Below are 18224 nucleotides of genomic sequence, written 5' to 3'. Positions count from 1 at the left end.
AGTACACAGTGTAAGTGTTGGCCAGTCTGATTCTCATCTCATACATACCATAGGACCACAATCTCTAGTCCACAGTGTAAATGTTGGCCAGTCTGATTCTCTTCTCATACATACCATAGGACCACAATCTCTAGTACACAGTGCAAGTATTGACCAGTCTGATTCTCAGCTCATACATACCATAGCACCACAATCTCTAGTCCACAGTGTAAATGTTGGCCAGTCTGATTCTCTTCTCATACATACCATAGGACCACAATCTCTGTGTTGGCCAGTCTGATTCTCATCTCATACATACCATAGGACCACAATCTCTTGTCCACAGTGTAAGTGTTGACCAGTCTGATTCTCTTCTCATACATACCATAGGACCACAATCTCTAGTCCACAGTGTAAATGTTGGCCAGTCTGATTCTCTTCTCATACATACCATAAGACCACAATCTCTAGTCCACAGTGTAAGTGTTGGCCAGTCTGATTCTCTTCTCATACATACCATAGGACCACAATCTCTAGTACACAGTGTAAGTGTTGTTCAGTCTGATTCTCATCTCATACATACCATAGGACCACAATCTCTAGTCCACAGTGTAAGTGTTGGCCAGTCTGAATCTCTTCTCATACATACCATAGGACCATAATCTCTAGTACACAGTGTAAGTGTTGTTCAGTCTGATTCTCATCTCATACATACCAAAGGACCACAATCTCTAGTCCACAGTGTAAGTATTGGCCAGTCTGATTCTCATCTCATATATATCATAGGACCACAATCTCTAGTACACAGTGTAAGTGTTGACCAGTCTGATTCTCTTCTCATACATACCATAGGACCACAATCTCTAGTCCACAGTGTAAATGTTGGTCAGTCTGATTCTCATCTCATACATAGCATAAGACCACAATCTCTAGTACACAGTGTAAGTGTTGGCCAGTCTGATTCTCATCTCATACATACCATAGGACCACAATTTCTAGTACACAGTGTAAGTGTTGGCCAGTCTGATTCTAATCTCATACATACCATAGGACCACAATCTCTAGTCCACTGTGTAAGTGTTGGCCAGTCTGATTCTCATCTCATACATACCATAGGACCACAATCTCTAGTCCACAGTGTAAGTGTTGGCCAGTCTGATTCTCATCTCATACATACCATAGGACCACAATTTCTAGTCCACAGTGTAAGTGTTGGCCAGTCTGATTCTCATCTCATACATACCATAGGACCACAATCTCTAGTACACTGTGTAAGTGTTGGCCAGTCTGATTCTCATCTCATACATACCATAGGACCACAATCTCTAGTACACAATGTAAGTGTTGGCCAGTCTGATTCTCATCTCATATATACCATAGGACCACAATCTCTAGTACAGTGTAATTGTTGGCCAGTCTGATTCTCATCTCATACACACCATAAGACCACAATCTCTAGTACACAGTGTAAGTGTTGGCCAGTCTGATTCTCATCTCATACATACCATAGGACCACAATCTCTAGTCCACAGTGTAAGTGTTGGCCAGTCTGATTCTCATCTCATACATACCATAGGACCACAATCTCTAGTCCACAGTGTAAGTGTTGGCCAGTCTGATTCTCATCTCATACATACCATAGGACCGCAATCTCTAGTTCACAGTGTAAGTGTTGGCCAGTCTGATTCTCATCTCATACATACCATAGGACCACAATCTCTAGTCCACAGTGTAAGTGTTGGCCAGTCTGATTCTCATCTCATACATACCATAGGACCACAATCTCTAGTCCACAGTGTAAGTGTTGGCCAGTCTGATTCTCATCTCATACATACCATAGGACCGCAATCTCTAGTCCACAGTGTAAGTGTTGGCCAGTCTGATTCTCATCTCATACATACCATATGACCACAATCTAGTCCACAGTGTAAGTGTTGGCCAGTCTGATTCTCATCTCATACATACCATAGGACCACAATCTCTAGTACACTGTGTAAATGTTGGCCAGTCTGATTCTCATCTCATACATACCATAGGACCACAATCTCTAGTACACAGTGTAAGTGTTGGCCAGTCTGATTCTCATCTCATACATACCATAGGACCACAATCTCTAGTCCACAGTGTAAATGTTGGCCAGTCTGATTCTCTTCTCATACATACCATAGGACCACAATCTCTAGTACACAGTGCAAGTATTGACCAGTCTGATTCTCAGCTCATACATACCATAGCACCACAATCTCTAGTCCACAGTGTAAATGTTGGCCAGTCTGATTCTCTTCTCATACATACCATAGGACCACAATCTCTGTGTTGGCCAGTCTGATTCTCATCTCATACATACCATAGGACCACAATCTCTTGTCCACAGTGTAAGTGTTGACCAGTCTGATTCTCTTCTCATACATACCATAGGACCACAATCTCTAGTCCACAGTGTAAATGTTGGCCAGTCTGATTCTCTTCTCATACATACCATAAGACCACAATCTCTAGTCCACAGTGTAAGTGTTGGCCAGTCTGATACTCTTCTCATACATACCATAAGACCACAATCTCTAGTCCACAGTGTAAGTGTTGGCCAGTCTGATTCTCTTTTCATACATACCATAGGACCACAATCTCTAGTACACAGTGTAAGTGTTGTTCAGTCTGATTCTCATCTCATACATACCATAGGACCACAATCTCTAGTCCACAGTGTAAGTGTTGTTCAGTCTGATTCTCATCTCAAACATACCAAAGGACCACAATCTCTAGTCCACAGTGTAAGTATTGGCCAGTCTGATTCTCATCTCATATATATCATAGGACCACAATCTCTAGTACACAGTGTAAGTGTTGACCAGTCTGATTCTCTTCTCATACATACCATAGGACCACAATCTCTAGTCCACAGTGTAAATGTTGGTCAGTCTGATTCTCATCTCATACATAGCATAAGACCACAATCTCTAGTACACAGTGTAAGTGTTGGCCAGTCTGATTCTCATCTCATACATACCATAGGACCACAATTTCTAGTACACAGTGTAAGTGTTGGCCAGTCTGATTCTAATCTCATACATACCATAGGACCACAATCTCTAGTCCACTGTGTAAGTGTTGGCCAGTCTGATTCTCATCTCATACATACCATAGGACCACAATCTCTAGTCCACAGTGTAAGTGTTGGCCAGTCTGATTCTCATCTCATACATACCATAGGACCACAATTTCTAGTCCACAGTGTAAGTGTTGGCCAGTCTGATTCTCATCTCATACATACCATAGGACCACAATCTCTAGTACACTGTGTAAGTGTTGGCCAGTCTGATTCTCATCTCATACATACCATAGGACCACAATCTCTAGTACACAATGTAAGTGTTGGCCAGTCTGATTCTCATCTCATATATACCATAGGACCACAATCTCTAGTACAGTGTAATTGTTGGCCAGTCTGATTCTCATCTCATACACACCATAAGACCACAATCTCTAGTACACAGTGTAAGTGTTGGCCAGTCTGATTCTCATCTCATACATACCATAGGACCACAATCTCTAGTCCACAGTGTAAGTGTTGGCCAGTCTGATTCTCATCTCATACATACCATAGGACCACAATCTCTAGTCCACAGTGTAAGTGTTGGCCAGTCTGATTCTCATCTCATACATACCATAGGACCGCAATCTCTAGTTCACAGTGTAAGTGTTGGCCAGTCTGATTCTCATCTCATACATACCATAGGACCACAATCTCTAGTCCACAGTGTAAGTGTTGGCCAGTCTGATTCTCATCTCATACATACCATAGGACCACAATCTCTAGTCCACAGTGTAAGTGTTGGCCAGTCTGATTCTCATCTCATACATACCATAGGACCGCAATCTCTAGTCCACAGTGTAAGTGTTGGCCAGTCTGATTCTCATCTCATACATACCATATGACCACAATCTAGTCCACAGTGTAAGTGTTGGCCAGTCTGATTCTCATCTCATACATACCATAGGACCACAATCTCTAGTACACTGTGTAAATGTTGGCCAGTCTGATTCTCATCTCATACATACCATAGGACCACAATCTCTAGTACACAGTGTAAGTGTTGGCCAGTCTGATTCTCATCTCATACATACCATAGGACCACAATCTCTAGTCCACAGTGTAAATGTTGGCCAGTCTGATTCTCTTCTCATACATACCATAGGACCACAATCTCTAGTACACAGTGCAAGTATTGACCAGTCTGATTCTCAGCTCATACATACCATAGCACCACAATCTCTAGTCCACAGTGTAAATGTTGGCCAGTCTGATTCTCTTCTCATACATACCATAGGACCACAATCTCTGTGTTGGCCAGTCTGATTCTCATCTCATACATACCATAGGACCACAATCTCTTGTCCACAGTGTAAGTGTTGACCAGTCTGATTCTCTTCTCATACATACCATAGGACCACAATCTCTAGTCCACAGTGTAAATGTTGGCCAGTCTGATTCTCTTCTCATACATACCATAAGACCACAATCTCTAGTCCACAGTGTAAGTGTTGGCCAGTCTGATTCTCTTCTCATACATACCATAGGACCACAATCTCTAGTACACAGTGTAAGTGTTGTTCAGTCTGATTCTCATCTCATACATACCATAGGACCACAATCTCTAGTCCACAGTGTAAGTGTTGGCCAGTCTGAATCTCTTCTCATACATACCATAGGACCATAATCTCTAGTACACAGTGTAAGTGTTGTTCAGTCTGATTCTCATCTCATACATACCAAAGGACCACAATCTCTAGTCCACAGTGTAAGTATTGGCCAGTCTGATTCTCATCTCATATATATCATAGGACCACAATCTCTAGTACACAGTGTAAGTGTTGACCAGTCTGATTCTCTTCTCATACATACCATAGGACCACAATCTCTAGTCCACAGTGTAAATGTTGGTCAGTCTGATTCTCATCTCATACATAGCATAAGACCACAATCTTCAGTCCACAGTGTAAGTGTTGGTCAGACTGATTCTCATCTCGTATATACCATAGGACCACAATCTCTAGTCCACAGTGTAAGTGTTGACCAGTATGATTCTCTTCTCATACATACCATAGGACCACAATCTCTAGTACAGTGTAAGTGTTGGCCAGTCTGATTCTCATCTCATACATACCATAAGACCACAATCTCTAGTACACAGTGTAAGTGTTGGCCAGTCTGATTCTCATCTCATACATACCATAGGACCACAATTTCTAGTACACAGTGTAAGTGTTGGCCAGTCTGATTCTAATCTCATACATACCATAGGACCACAATCTCTAGTCCACTGTGTAAGTGTTGGCCAGTCTGATTCTCATCTCATACATACCATAGGACCACAATTTCTAGTCCACAGTGTAAGTGTTGGCCAGTCTGATTCTCATCTCATACATACCATAGGACCACAATCTCTAGTACACTGTGTAAGTGTTGGCCAGTCTGATTCTCATCTCATACATACCATAGGACCACAATCTCTAGTACACAGTGTAAGTGTTGGCCAGTCTGATTCTCATCTCATATATACCATAGGACCACAATCTCTAGTACAGTGTAAGTGTTGGCCAGTCTGATTCTCATCTCATACACACCATAAGACCACAATCTCTAGTACACAGTGTAAGTGTTGGCCAGTCTGATTCTCATCTCATACATACCATAGGACCACAATCTCTAGTCCACAGTGTAAGTGTTGGCCAGTCTGATTCTCATCTCATACATACCATAGGACCGCAATCTCTAGTTCACAGTGTAAGTGTTGGCCAGTCTGATTCTCATCTCATACATACCATAGGACCACAATCTCTAGTCCACAGTGTAAGTGTTGGCCAGTCTGATTCTCATCTCATACATACCATAGGACCACAATCTCTAGTCCACAGTGTAAGTGTTGGCCAGTCTGATTCTCATCTCATACATACCATAGGACCGCAATCTCTAGTCCACAGTGTAAGTGTTGGCCAGTCTGATTCTCATCTCATACATACCATATGACCACAATCTAGTCCACAGTGTAAGTGTTGGCCAGTCTGATTCTCATCTCATACATACCATAGGACCACAATCTCTAGTACACTGTGTAAATGTTGGCCAGTCTGATTCTCATCTCATACATACCATAGGACCACAATCTCTAGTACACAGTGTAAGTGTTGGCCAGTCTGATTCTCATCTCATACATACCATAGGACCACAATCTCTAGTCCACAGTGTAAATGTTGGCCAGTCTGATTCTCTTCTCATACATACCATAGGACCACAATCTCTAGTACACAGTGCAAGTATTGACCAGTCTGATTCTCAGCTCATACATACCATAGCACCACAATCTCTAGTCCACAGTGTAAATGTTGGCCAGTCTGATTCTCTTCTCATACATACCATAGGACCACAATCTCTGTGTTGGCCAGTCTGATTCTCATCTCATACATACCATAGGACCACAATCTCTTGTCCACAGTGTAAGTGTTGACCAGTCTGATTCTCTTCTCATACATACCATAGGACCACAATCTCTAGTCCACAGTGTAAATGTTGGCCAGTCTGATTCTCTTCTCATACATACCATAAGACCACAATCTCTAGTCCACAGTGTAAGTGTTGGCCAGTCTGATTCTCTTCTCATACATACCATAGGACCACAATCTCTAGTACACAGTGTAAGTGTTGTTCAGTCTGATTCTCATCTCATACATACCATAGGACCACAATCTCTAGTCCACAGTGTAAGTGTTGGCCAGTCTGAATCTCTTCTCATACATACCATAGGACCATAATCTCTAGTACACAGTGTAAGTGTTGTTCAGTCTGATTCTCATCTCATACATACCAAAGGACCACAATCTCTAGTCCACAGTGTAAGTATTGGCCAGTCTGATTCTCATCTCATATATATCATAGGACCACAATCTCTAGTACACAGTGTAAGTGTTGACCAGTCTGATTCTCTTCTCATACATACCATAGGACCACAATCTCTAGTCCACAGTGTAAATGTTGGTCAGTCTGATTCTCATCTCATACATAGCATAAGACCACAATCTTCAGTCCACAGTGTAAGTGTTGGTCAGACTGATTCTCATCTCGTATATACCATAGGACCACAATCTCTAGTCCACAGTGTAAGTGTTGACCAGTATGATTCTCTTCTCATACATACCATAGGACCACAATCTCTAGTACAGTGTAAGTGTTGGCCAGTCTGATTCTCATCTCATACATACCATAAGACCACAATCTCTAGTACACAGTGTAAGTGTTGGCCAGTCTGATTCTCATCTCATACATACCATAGGACCACAATTTCTAGTACACAGTGTAAGTGTTGGCCAGTCTGATTCTAATCTCATACATACCATAGGACCACAATCTCTAGTCCACTGTGTAAGTGTTGGCCAGTCTGATTCTCATCTCATACATACCATAGGACCACAATTTCTAGTCCACAGTGTAAGTGTTGGCCAGTCTGATTCTCATCTCATACATACCATAGGACCACAATCTCTAGTACACTGTGTAAGTGTTGGCCAGTCTGATTCTCATCTCATACATACCATAGGACCACAATCTCTAGTACACAGTGTAAGTGTTGGCCAGTCTGATTCTCATCTCATATATACCATAGGACCACAATCTCTAGTACAGTGTAAGTGTTGGCCAGTCTGATTCTCATCTCATACACACCATAAGACCACAATCTCTAGTACACAGTGTAAGTGTTGGCCAGTCTGATTCTCATCTCATACATACCATAGGACCACAATCTCTAGTCCACAGTGTAAGTGTTGGCCAGTCTGATTCTCATCTCATACATACCATAGGACCACAATCTCTAGTCCACAGTGTAAGTGTTGGCCAGTCTGATTCTCATCTCATACATACCATAGGACCGCAATCTCTAGTTCACAGTGTAAGTGTTGGCCAGTCTGATTCTCATCTCATACATACCATATGACCACAATCTAGTCCACAGTGTAAGTGTTGACCAGTCTGATTCTCAGCTCATACATACCATAGGACCACAATCTCTAGTCCACAGTGTAAATCTTGGCCAGTCTGATTCTCTTCTCATACATACCATAGGACCACAATCTGTGTTGGCCAGTCTGATTCTCATCTCATACATACCATAGGACCACAATCTCTAGTCCACAGTGTAAATGTTGGTCAGTCTGATTTTCATCTCACACATACCATAGGACCACAATCTCTAGTACACAGTGTAAGTATTGACCAGTCTGATTCTCAGCTCATACATACCATAGCACCACAATCTCTAGTCCACAGTGTAAATGTTGGCCAGTCTGATTCTCTTCTCATACATACCATAGGACCACAATCTCTGTGTTGGCCAGTCTGATTCTCATCTCATACATACCATAGGACCACAATCTCTTGTCCACAGTGTAAGTGTTGACCAGTCTGATTCTCTTCTCATACATACCATAGGACCACAATCTCTAGTCCACAGTGTAAATGTTGGTCAGTCTGATTCTCTTCTCATATACACCATAGGACCACAATCTCTAGTACAGTGTAAGTGTTGGCCAGTCTGATTCTCTTCTCATACATACCATAAGACCACAATCTCTAGTCCACAGTGTAAGTGTTGGCCAGTCTGATTCTCTTCTCATACATACCATAGGACCACAATCTCTAGTACACAGTGTAAGTGTTGTTCAGTCTGATTCTCATCTCATACATACCATATGACCACAATCTCTAGTCCACAGTGTAAGTGTTGGCCAGTCTGATTCTCTTCTCATACATACCATAGGACCATAATCTCTAGTACACAGTGTAAGTGTTGTTCAGTCTGATTCTCATCTCATACATACATACCAAAGGACCACAATCTCTAGTCCACAGTGTAAGTATTGGCCAGTCTGATTCTCATCTCATATATATCATAGGACCACAATCTCTAGTACACAGTGTAAGTGTTGACCAGTCTGATTCTCTTCTCATACATACCATAGGACCACAATCTCTAGTCCACAGTGTAAATGTTGGTCAGTCTGATTCTCATCTCATACATAGCATAAGACCACAATCTTCAGTCCACAGTGTAAGTGTTGGTCAGACTGATTCTCATCTCGTATATACCATAGGACCACAATCTCTAGTCCACAGTGTAAGTGTTGACCAGTCTGATTCTCTTCTCATACATACCATAGGACCACAATCTCTAGTACAGTGTAAGTGTTGGCCAGTCTGATTCTCATCTCATACATACCATAAGACCACAATCTCTAGTACACAGTGTAAGTGTTGGCCAGTCTGATTCTCATCTCATACATACCATAGGACCACAATTTCTAGTACACAGTGTAAGTGTTGGCCAGTCTGATTCTAATCTCATACATACCATAGGACCACAATCTCTAGTCCACTGTGTAAGTGTTGGCCAGTCTGATTCTCATCTCATACATACCATAGGACCACAATCTCTAGTCCACAGTGTAAGTGTTGGCCAGTCTGATTCTCATCTCATACATACCATAGGACCACAATTTCTAGTCCACAGTGTAAGTGTTGGCCAGTCTGATTCTCATCTCATACATACCATAGGACCACAATCTCTAGTACACTGTGTAAGTGTTGGCCAGTCTGATTCTCATCTCATACATACCATAGGACCACAATCTCTAGTACACAGTGTAAGTGTTGGCCAGTCTGATTCTCATCTCATATATACCATAGGACTACAATCTCTAGTACACAGTGTAAGTGTTGGCCAGTCTGATTCTCTTCTCATACATACCATAGGACCACAATCTCTAGTACACAGTGTAAGTGTTGGCCAGTCTGATTCTCATCTCATACATACCATAGGACCACAATCTCTAGTACACAGTGTAAGTGTTGGCCAGTCTGATTCTCATCTCATACACACCATAGGACCGCAATCTCTAGTACACAGTGTAAGTGTTGGCCAGTCTCATTCTCATCTCATACATACCATAGGACCACAATCTCTAGTATACAGTGTAAGTGTTGGCCAGTCTGATTCTCATTTCATACATACCATCGGGCCATGATCTCTAGTCCATAGCGCAAGTGTTTTCCAATCGGTACTATGAACCAACGAATCCAAGTGTTCTCCAAGGCCATAAATGTATGAACTTGGTAGAAGCGTTGAGATCTGAAGAAACTGGTCAGCAAAGATTAAATTGCTGACCCTTGTGTCAAACCTGTATAAAAAAAAGCACATTGTCCGATGATCATATTCGTACATATTATGGAATGAAAGCAAGATGGCAGTACACACCAGGAATCAGACAAATTTCAATTGCACAACTAATGATATCCAAGAAATTCAGGTCAGAGTGACAGCTGTTAGCGACACTGACTCCAGCTAGATTGCTACACATTGTCCTGTATTCATGAAAAATAATTATTGATGAATTTAGTGTCAATGAATGTGCCCATACTTTTGAAATAAGACAGAGGCAACAATATATAGCACAAGACATTCTGAATAGTAAAATTTGCCAAATAAGGGCTAAATAATGTCTGATTATTCACTTCATCATAATCAGACATCTTGTCAGTTGAAAAGTGAAATTCAAAATCGCCAAAAGGGTTTCAAAAACTGAAATGAGTAAAATGAATATCAAACATACAGAAATTGTAGATATAGCTACATGTACATTGAACTTGAACTTAACATCTTCCAATTGATTCACCAATATACTACATACATGACAGTTGTAAGTGCCATGCATATTTGCTGGCACTTTGTGATTAGCTGTTCATGGCAAGCATGTCTACTGGTGGTTAGTAATTGGCTGCCATTCACAGTACAAAGGTCAAACAAATCTATTGGGGGGGGGGGGGGGCTGATGAAACATCAGTAAAGCTGGTGTCAGCTTGCTAAGAAAGGTTAAATATTGCCTTAGATGATGGATCTGAATTTCAAAGAATTTTTTAAAATTGTGAGTACTATCAAAGTTCTCAAATCCATATATTGGTACCTGCAAACTTGCTAATACTCCATCTACAGTAAAAAAAAATTAAAACAAGGATGAAGTAGACCTTACCGATGGAACCTGACCTCTAGTCCAAGACACAAACGTTTGCCAATAGATATCTAGTTGTAATGGATGAAAATGTTCTCCAATTCCGTAAATATGCACGGAAGGTAGATTTGTTGAAATATGGAGAAACTGATCAGCGTATATGAGGGGACTGACACTTGTATCAAATCTGAAATTGGTAAAACAAAGCTGGTATATTTTGAAAGATGTTGCATGGTCTGCTTGCAGTCACAATTAAGGCATTTTGCCAATACCAGTAATTTATTCAATAATTGATGCACTTTGGGGAAAATCCTGGTTGTCTGATAATGCATCGAATTGCCTTTATGATATGAAGAATGATGGTCATAAGAAATAAGGATTCTGTGGCATTATCTACCATTCATTCTTGCAATTTGTTCATAACGAAATACATAACAAAAAATTTATCAGGGGAAACAATATTGACATTCAATATTCATTCATTGTTTTTTTTTAAAGATGTTATTTATTGATTTAAGGTAGAAGCCAACACGCATATGAAAATACTCAGAATTTATTTATTTTGCAATAAATTGTACTCCAAGGCAATATACTGATATTGACTTAAAAAAATGTTGTGGTCACCAACTTAATTTTTTAACAAAATGATGGTTGTATTTTATTGGGTAATTTCCATTTTGCAATATTATAACATTTTCACCACAGGTTCGTATGGCAGAGATATCATTATGCCAAATCTCAAATTGCAGCCTGGTGACATAGGCTGAAAAAAAGGATTTTTGACAAATATTAGGACAAGTTTCAGAAAAAATGTCACTGCAACACACAACAGTGCTATTTCAAATTCATTGTGCCATGAGACATTAGCTCCATGATTGTACATAATAAATCAATGAACATTGTCATGCGATTCACAAGTATGACCAACTTTCTCAAAAATTATGAGTACAGAGTAGGCTTTACCATACGCTAGGTATTCTGTTTCTCTGCTTCGCTGAGTAAGTACACTTCACCCTTTACATGTAGCTGTATTATTGATGCACCAAAGTAGATTAGAAACACTTACACATTAACTCCTGTACTATTTCTCTTTACACCAAAGCTGAATGGTCGATGTCCAAATTCCACAGAGTAGGATGGTGAAGTAGATTTATTAGTAAATGCTGGTGTATCAATTGGTACTTCGTATCTGTCATTATCTGGGTCGTAAATCTGTGATGATGTCAACAAATAAAATAATAAAACGTCATTTATAATAAAATAATCAATTTCAATATATATGAACAATATTATTATATTAGTAGTGTTCACGCTACATGAAGTACGGGCTACGATTTAAGCTGATTTAGGCTTATCTCACATATTTGCATTTCGGCTAGACTCAATTGTGTCCATGCACTGGGAGGGCCAGTCCTTAACACGGGCTAAGGGGCGCCATCAGTCGGTGACCTTTGTTAAGCTGCTGTTTACGAAAAATCTTTCAAATTTAGCTTCTGGTAAGCATTTTTTCTGTTCCTCGACGAGAAGTCCAATTGTCTCAAGATTTCGCTGTCTTTCCATATACTCAGTAAAGCTTTTGTCTCTTCGTCGCTCAAGTTTTCACAAGGGAACGAAGTTTCGTACACACTGAGCTGCCATTTTGAAAATGAGAAGATTGCATATATTTGATCATGTGCATAATATTCACACCCAAAGATCACCACGGAGGGCACTTAGCCCTGCATGTGCTAAACGTCATGACCCTCCTTCCCCTTATATGCAACAACACAATGCACTTTCTAAAACACAGCAATCAAAAACTCACTTGCACTAATCATGTAAATAAACGATTTATTTTTTCTATATTTGACTTTTATTTTCACCATATAAATAGGATTTTTGAGATGTGCATGAAGACATGGTGGGTAACTACATGTTTGTCGCCAGGCAACGGATCCGTTTATGTCATAACTTGAAAAAGAAATGGCACTAGATCTTTGGGGAAAAAAACGTGAAAACTAAATTATGCTGAATTAGTTTTTAAGGCTATGCAAATATGAATAAGATATTGGAAATCACATGTTTTAGTTGCATCTACAATTGTAGCATACTGTATATATGACAGTCGTGTCTCAATGCTATAATTGTCTGACTGGTTGCTGACCTCCCCAATTCATTGCATTCTAGGTTCATAAGAGGGTCACTGCTGGTTGTCAAAGAACAATTAAAATGAACATAAGCATGCAATGAAAATGCCCATCCATGTCTATTCTGTATTTATGCACAGACTGCACCAATAAAAATCAGATTAATAGTAGTAAGGGGTACTGGTTTCTATACACGGCCACCAACGTAGGTTATATGGCTGCTGGTGTTCACCTCTCTAACTACATGCGACCAATCATGTTACAAGCCACTTTCTTGAGTGATAAAGCCTGTTTTAGTAAAGCACACTCTTACTGATTGAGCTGCTGTATTTTTGTTGGAGGTGTGTTCACAATTGACTGCATTATAAGTGATCCATGCCTTTATTTAGATTATGACTGCAATAGACAGTTGAATAACATGTAACACAGCAGTATTATACATACAGTATCATGACCTAATAACTATATAAACCAATCAATGACTAACATGAGTGAAATTATGAATCCTATTGTCTTATATTAAGTAGTATGTGCCTCTATCCTATACGTGTCAAAAAATTTCCGCAACAAGACTTCTAATAGGTGATTTTCTGTACAATTGCGAGATCTCGCGAGATGCATGAAAGACGCGCGTCGAATGTCTGCCGCAAAAATCAAACGATTTGATTTTGAACTAGAATTTCTTTATTTCGCAGCTTACATTGACCGGCCGATCTTCGACAGAGGAATATTGCCTCCGAATACCCTTACTTAATCGAAATTGCCTATCATCAAATGTGGACAGCACATTATTAAGCATGGAAATGTCCCCGAAATACTTTCGCGTTTGTCGAATCCCACGCGATGTTTGACGCGACTACGACGCTATGACCTTTGTTTGTCCTGTTTTTACGTTCGATTTCACGCATAACGCATGATTCTCGCAGTGAACGGAAAATGGTCTATTGCTTGATTATGCTTTCCATTTTTGTAATGCTCATCTCACACTTTCAATCAACAAATCAAAGAGGTGCACTGGGGATAAAGTATCAAAAAGTTTCTTATTTGTGTTGATACCAAAATTTTGAAATGTAATAGTTGAGTGTTAGATTTCTCTCCAATTTTTGTTAACAATCCTCAAATTATAACTGAATCTAGACAAGTGTACAAATAATAAGTGTTTATTACTCACGATAAAGCTAATGTATTGTTTATTAACTTCTTATTCACACCCAATCTTGTTTTTCAATGTAATTCGGTATGTACATTAATTCGATATCCAATGCCTAGTAATTAATTAAGCTGTCTGAAAATTATAAGCCTGTTTCAAAACTTATGTTCCCTTGCTTCTCATTTGCGTATTTATTTGTTAATAATCGTTTTTGTTTGGACTGAAAAACAAAAAACCCTGTTTCGAAGCTGAAGTTGAACGTCCCTTGTTTCTTATTTGCATATTTAATTGTAAACTCATGGGCGGATACAGGATTCTTTTATGGGGGGGGGGCGGTCCAAACTTTAAAATGAAATATAAACTAAGTTAATGATTTTTTATAATATACAAAACGAATTGAATATTTTTTTCAACGGGGGGGGGGAGAGACACCTCCCCCTCCCCCCCCCCCCCAGGTCCGCCACTGAAACTGTTGTGGCAATTTTATGACGTCCATATAGTAATAAATTAAATGCAAACACTACAAACAGTTTAGAGATGTAAAACATATATACTTAAACATTCTAACATTTTTGTTTAATACTAATTTATAAGCATATTTATTTTTTCAGAGGTGCGTACTTCAGGTAAAATAGTTTCGATACGGGAAACGCCCCCTTTAAACATCAATATACAACAACAATACCTTGAAATGCAGTCTCGTGTCTGTTTCCAAAATAACGTCCATTTTGAGTTTTAGCAAATCTTTTGGATAATACGTCTTCGTGGTTCTTGACAAATGAGCTGTGTACCCAAAGTCAGTCTCGGTAAGACTTGTTATAGAGTAGCTGGGGAAATCTTTTGGGTAGAAGCACGTTGGGACAGAATTTGTGGCCAACTTGTCTTTGAAATACTTCTTCTGTTCCAGTGCAAGGTTTGGTTGTCGCCAACAACATCCACGGGCCTGGCAGGCATCTTTGGTGGCTCCAGATTCGGGATAGCAATCAAAGCGAAGACTGTCTTCGATGATGCACTGCAGAGCAGAAGTTGCTGTTGACTGTAGCAGTAACAATACTACTAAAACAAGACACGTGCGAAGAAGATTGAAGTTGGAGGACATGTTGCTATAAGTTGAAGGGTCAGGTCCGTCAGTGCTCGGTGAACCATTAAAACGGTCTAATAAAACAACATAAGCACAACAAGTATCCACCAATAATACAAGACTGGTTATATGTTGTGCAGATTTTACGTATTATCAACCAGATCGCTTGGATCGGGTCAAAGTTAAGTTATTTGACCCGGGTTAAAGGTCACACAGATAGCAAATTGCATTTTGTCTTTAATGATCACATATTTGTAGTTTCACGTAAAAATGTGAAATAGCATTCTACTTCGTTATTAAAATGCGATAATGAATCAAAAACAAAAGCATCAATAAAGCAGTCAATTGGGGGCGTAGTATTTGCGGAAGTACAAGTTTTGCATCGATGATTGTCGTCTGACGCGAACGAGCAGGGTTCAATCTACAGTTATATCTGCGAAACATTGGTTGTTTACGTTGTAATATTGAATACTGCTTGTACATTGCTGTTCGATATTATATCCCTAATGTGCTGATTTTTACAGTAGGTAAGTTAAACCATGGAGGTAAAAATAGACGGTAAAAATTATACCGGTTGTAAATTTTGACGTCAGTATACTATTATACTACAGGTCTACCAGTGCAGATGACTGAACCTTGAACTATTTCTATGAAATGTGGCGCCATTTTATTTGGATGTTGTTATATTCGCATCTGCATTGGTACCTCCGTTAAATTTCCTAGTTCTAATTATTTCAACCTAGCATGATGACGATCAATCATGGTCATGGACCACCACCAGACTTTCTTGTCCAAATTTGTCTGCATTTTTTTTCTTATATTCTTCAGTATTTTTGAAAATGAACCCCAATTATAAAGCCAACAGACAACATTTGTGTCAATATTCAGTTTTTACTTAAAAAAATTGGCTATTTTTGTTCCAGTCTTTTGAAGGAAAGTGAAGACTATATAAACGGGACTGTTTTGTGAATTTATGATGAAAAGAGGGAACTGGTGGCGAAAAGGTTAAACAAGGGTGTTGGGGAGAATTTGAATAATAAATATAAACATTCACATAAAAATGTTTATAATATTAGAGTTGTTATTTCATCTGGAACATTTAACATGAAATGCAATGGTGTTTTTTTATTTTTACTACATGCAGCTCTATATATAATTTTAATTAAGCAATATATATGTACATGTATGTATACATTGCTACATATTTTTAGCATATCACATGTCTTCATGGTAACACTAAATCCATAAATTTAATTTTGCAGGAGATTTTCCTGAATTTCATGAGTCATTGTGAAATTTCATCATACATAATTGTAGTTAAATTTTCTCATGTGCCGGTGACTTTCGTATAATTTTGTCTTCTTAAGTACCATAAAATCCTGTAACAATGAAAACAACTAGCAGCGAAAATTAAACAGTTACAGTATGTATCACAGTCACATGTATTGAGTCCTGGTCAACGTCTAGAAACCTTGATTTAAGACGTCACAGACGTAGCAACTTCATATGTACAAAACACGTAAAAAAAAATTGTTGTATGCACGAGCAATGCACGACAACCGTATCAGTTTTAGTGTTCAAATTTATTATATTTGAATGTCTTTTATTACAACAGTTAAATATTTATCAAATTATACAGATTTGTTTTTATCCAGAGCCTAGAGTTGTAGATTATACAATGGAAAGCTTAAAAGCATGTACATTTTAAATAATTTATGAGTTGGCGTTTAACTTTGCAGCTTGTGCATGTGTTCCCACTATAGATCTGGCGGATTATTTACAGTACAGTAGATCACTATGAAGTGGCAAAGTGATGTTTGTATCGTTCTAGTCTGTCCTATTAATGCACATGCAGTACAGAGCTCTTTACTGAGTGGCACTGCCCCAATCAAACCAATTATCCTTCATTTTCTTGTGATTGAAACTGAACAAAATTTGATACATTTATAAATGTATTGACATCACATGGATTGTTTGTACATAGGTTTTCTAATCTACTTGATGTATAAATGAAAATAATCAGTCCAAAAATGATTTATGTTTTGACCTTTGTGTGTGCGTGCGTCCGGACCTGTATCTTAGACATGCCTTGACCAATCATAATCAAACTTCACACATACATCATACTTATTATTATTAAACATATGCACATCAATTTGTTTCACGATCTGATTCAAAATGGTTGAATGTTGTTCAAACTTGGTACATTTGTTGGACATTATGGGACCTTGATGCACATCATTTTATTTTTCAGATCCAATTTGAAATGGCTGACTGGCGGCCATTTTGTTTTAATGAACGCAGTTCTAGTGCCATATCTCTGCCATGCTTTGACTGATTATGATAAAATTTTATATATTCATTATACATCATGACTTAAATATATTGGTTTGACTATCTGATTCAAAATGACCAAATGGCAGCTGATTTTGTGCTAAAAATTATCAAAAATCAAGCATTTCTGGCATTCCAGAACTGGATCTTGGCATTTATGGATGGATTTTGTTCAAACTTGGTACATACATTGGACATTATGGGACCTTGATGCACATCATTTTATTTTTCATATCCAATTTAAAATGGCCGACCGGTGACCATTTTGTTTTAATGAATGCAGCTCTAGTGCCATATCTCCGCAATGCTTTGTCTGATTATGCTAAAAAATCACCAAAAATTAGGTATTTCTGGCATTCCAGAACTGGATCTCGGCGTTTATGGATGGATTTCGTTCAAACTTGGACATACATTAAAGATTTTGTGTTCCTGATGCACGTAATTTTATTTTTCAGATCAGATTCAAAATGGTTGACTGGCGGCCATTTTGTTTAAATGA

At 39.0% G+C, this 18224-nt stretch overlaps 2 protein-coding genes across 2 annotated transcripts in view; one reads left to right on the top strand and one right to left on the bottom strand.

Moving 5' to 3' along the window:
- Positions 1–15459, bottom strand: part of LOC100371743 (lysosomal alpha-glucosidase-like) — a 50844-nt gene extending 35385 nt beyond the window's left edge. Inside the window, exons 1-3 of the mRNA XM_085502325.1 lie at positions 14996–15459; positions 12101–12246; positions 10041–10206 (exon numbers count right to left, since the gene is read on the bottom strand). Of these exons, the coding sequence (XP_085358451.1) occupies positions 10041–10206; positions 12101–12246; positions 14996–15409 (726 nt within the window). The 5' untranslated portion in view covers positions 15410–15459. The remainder of the gene's footprint in view (positions 1–10040; positions 10207–12100; positions 12247–14995) is intronic.
- A 286-nt stretch (positions 15460–15745) lies between these two features.
- The window catches only part of LOC102806537 (uncharacterized), a 42876-nt gene continuing 40397 nt past the window's right edge, over positions 15746–18224 (top strand). The window contains exon 1 of the mRNA XM_085502323.1: positions 15746–15918. The gene's annotated coding sequence lies outside the window, so the exon portion shown is untranslated. The remainder of the gene's footprint in view (positions 15919–18224) is intronic.

This window comes from Saccoglossus kowalevskii, chromosome 8, assembly GCF_978046115.1.
Source record: "Saccoglossus kowalevskii chromosome 8, keSacKowa6.1, whole genome shotgun sequence".
Lineage (NCBI taxonomy): Eukaryota > Metazoa > Hemichordata > Enteropneusta > Harrimaniidae > Saccoglossus > Saccoglossus kowalevskii.
This window is presented reverse-complemented; position numbering and strand designations above follow the sequence as displayed.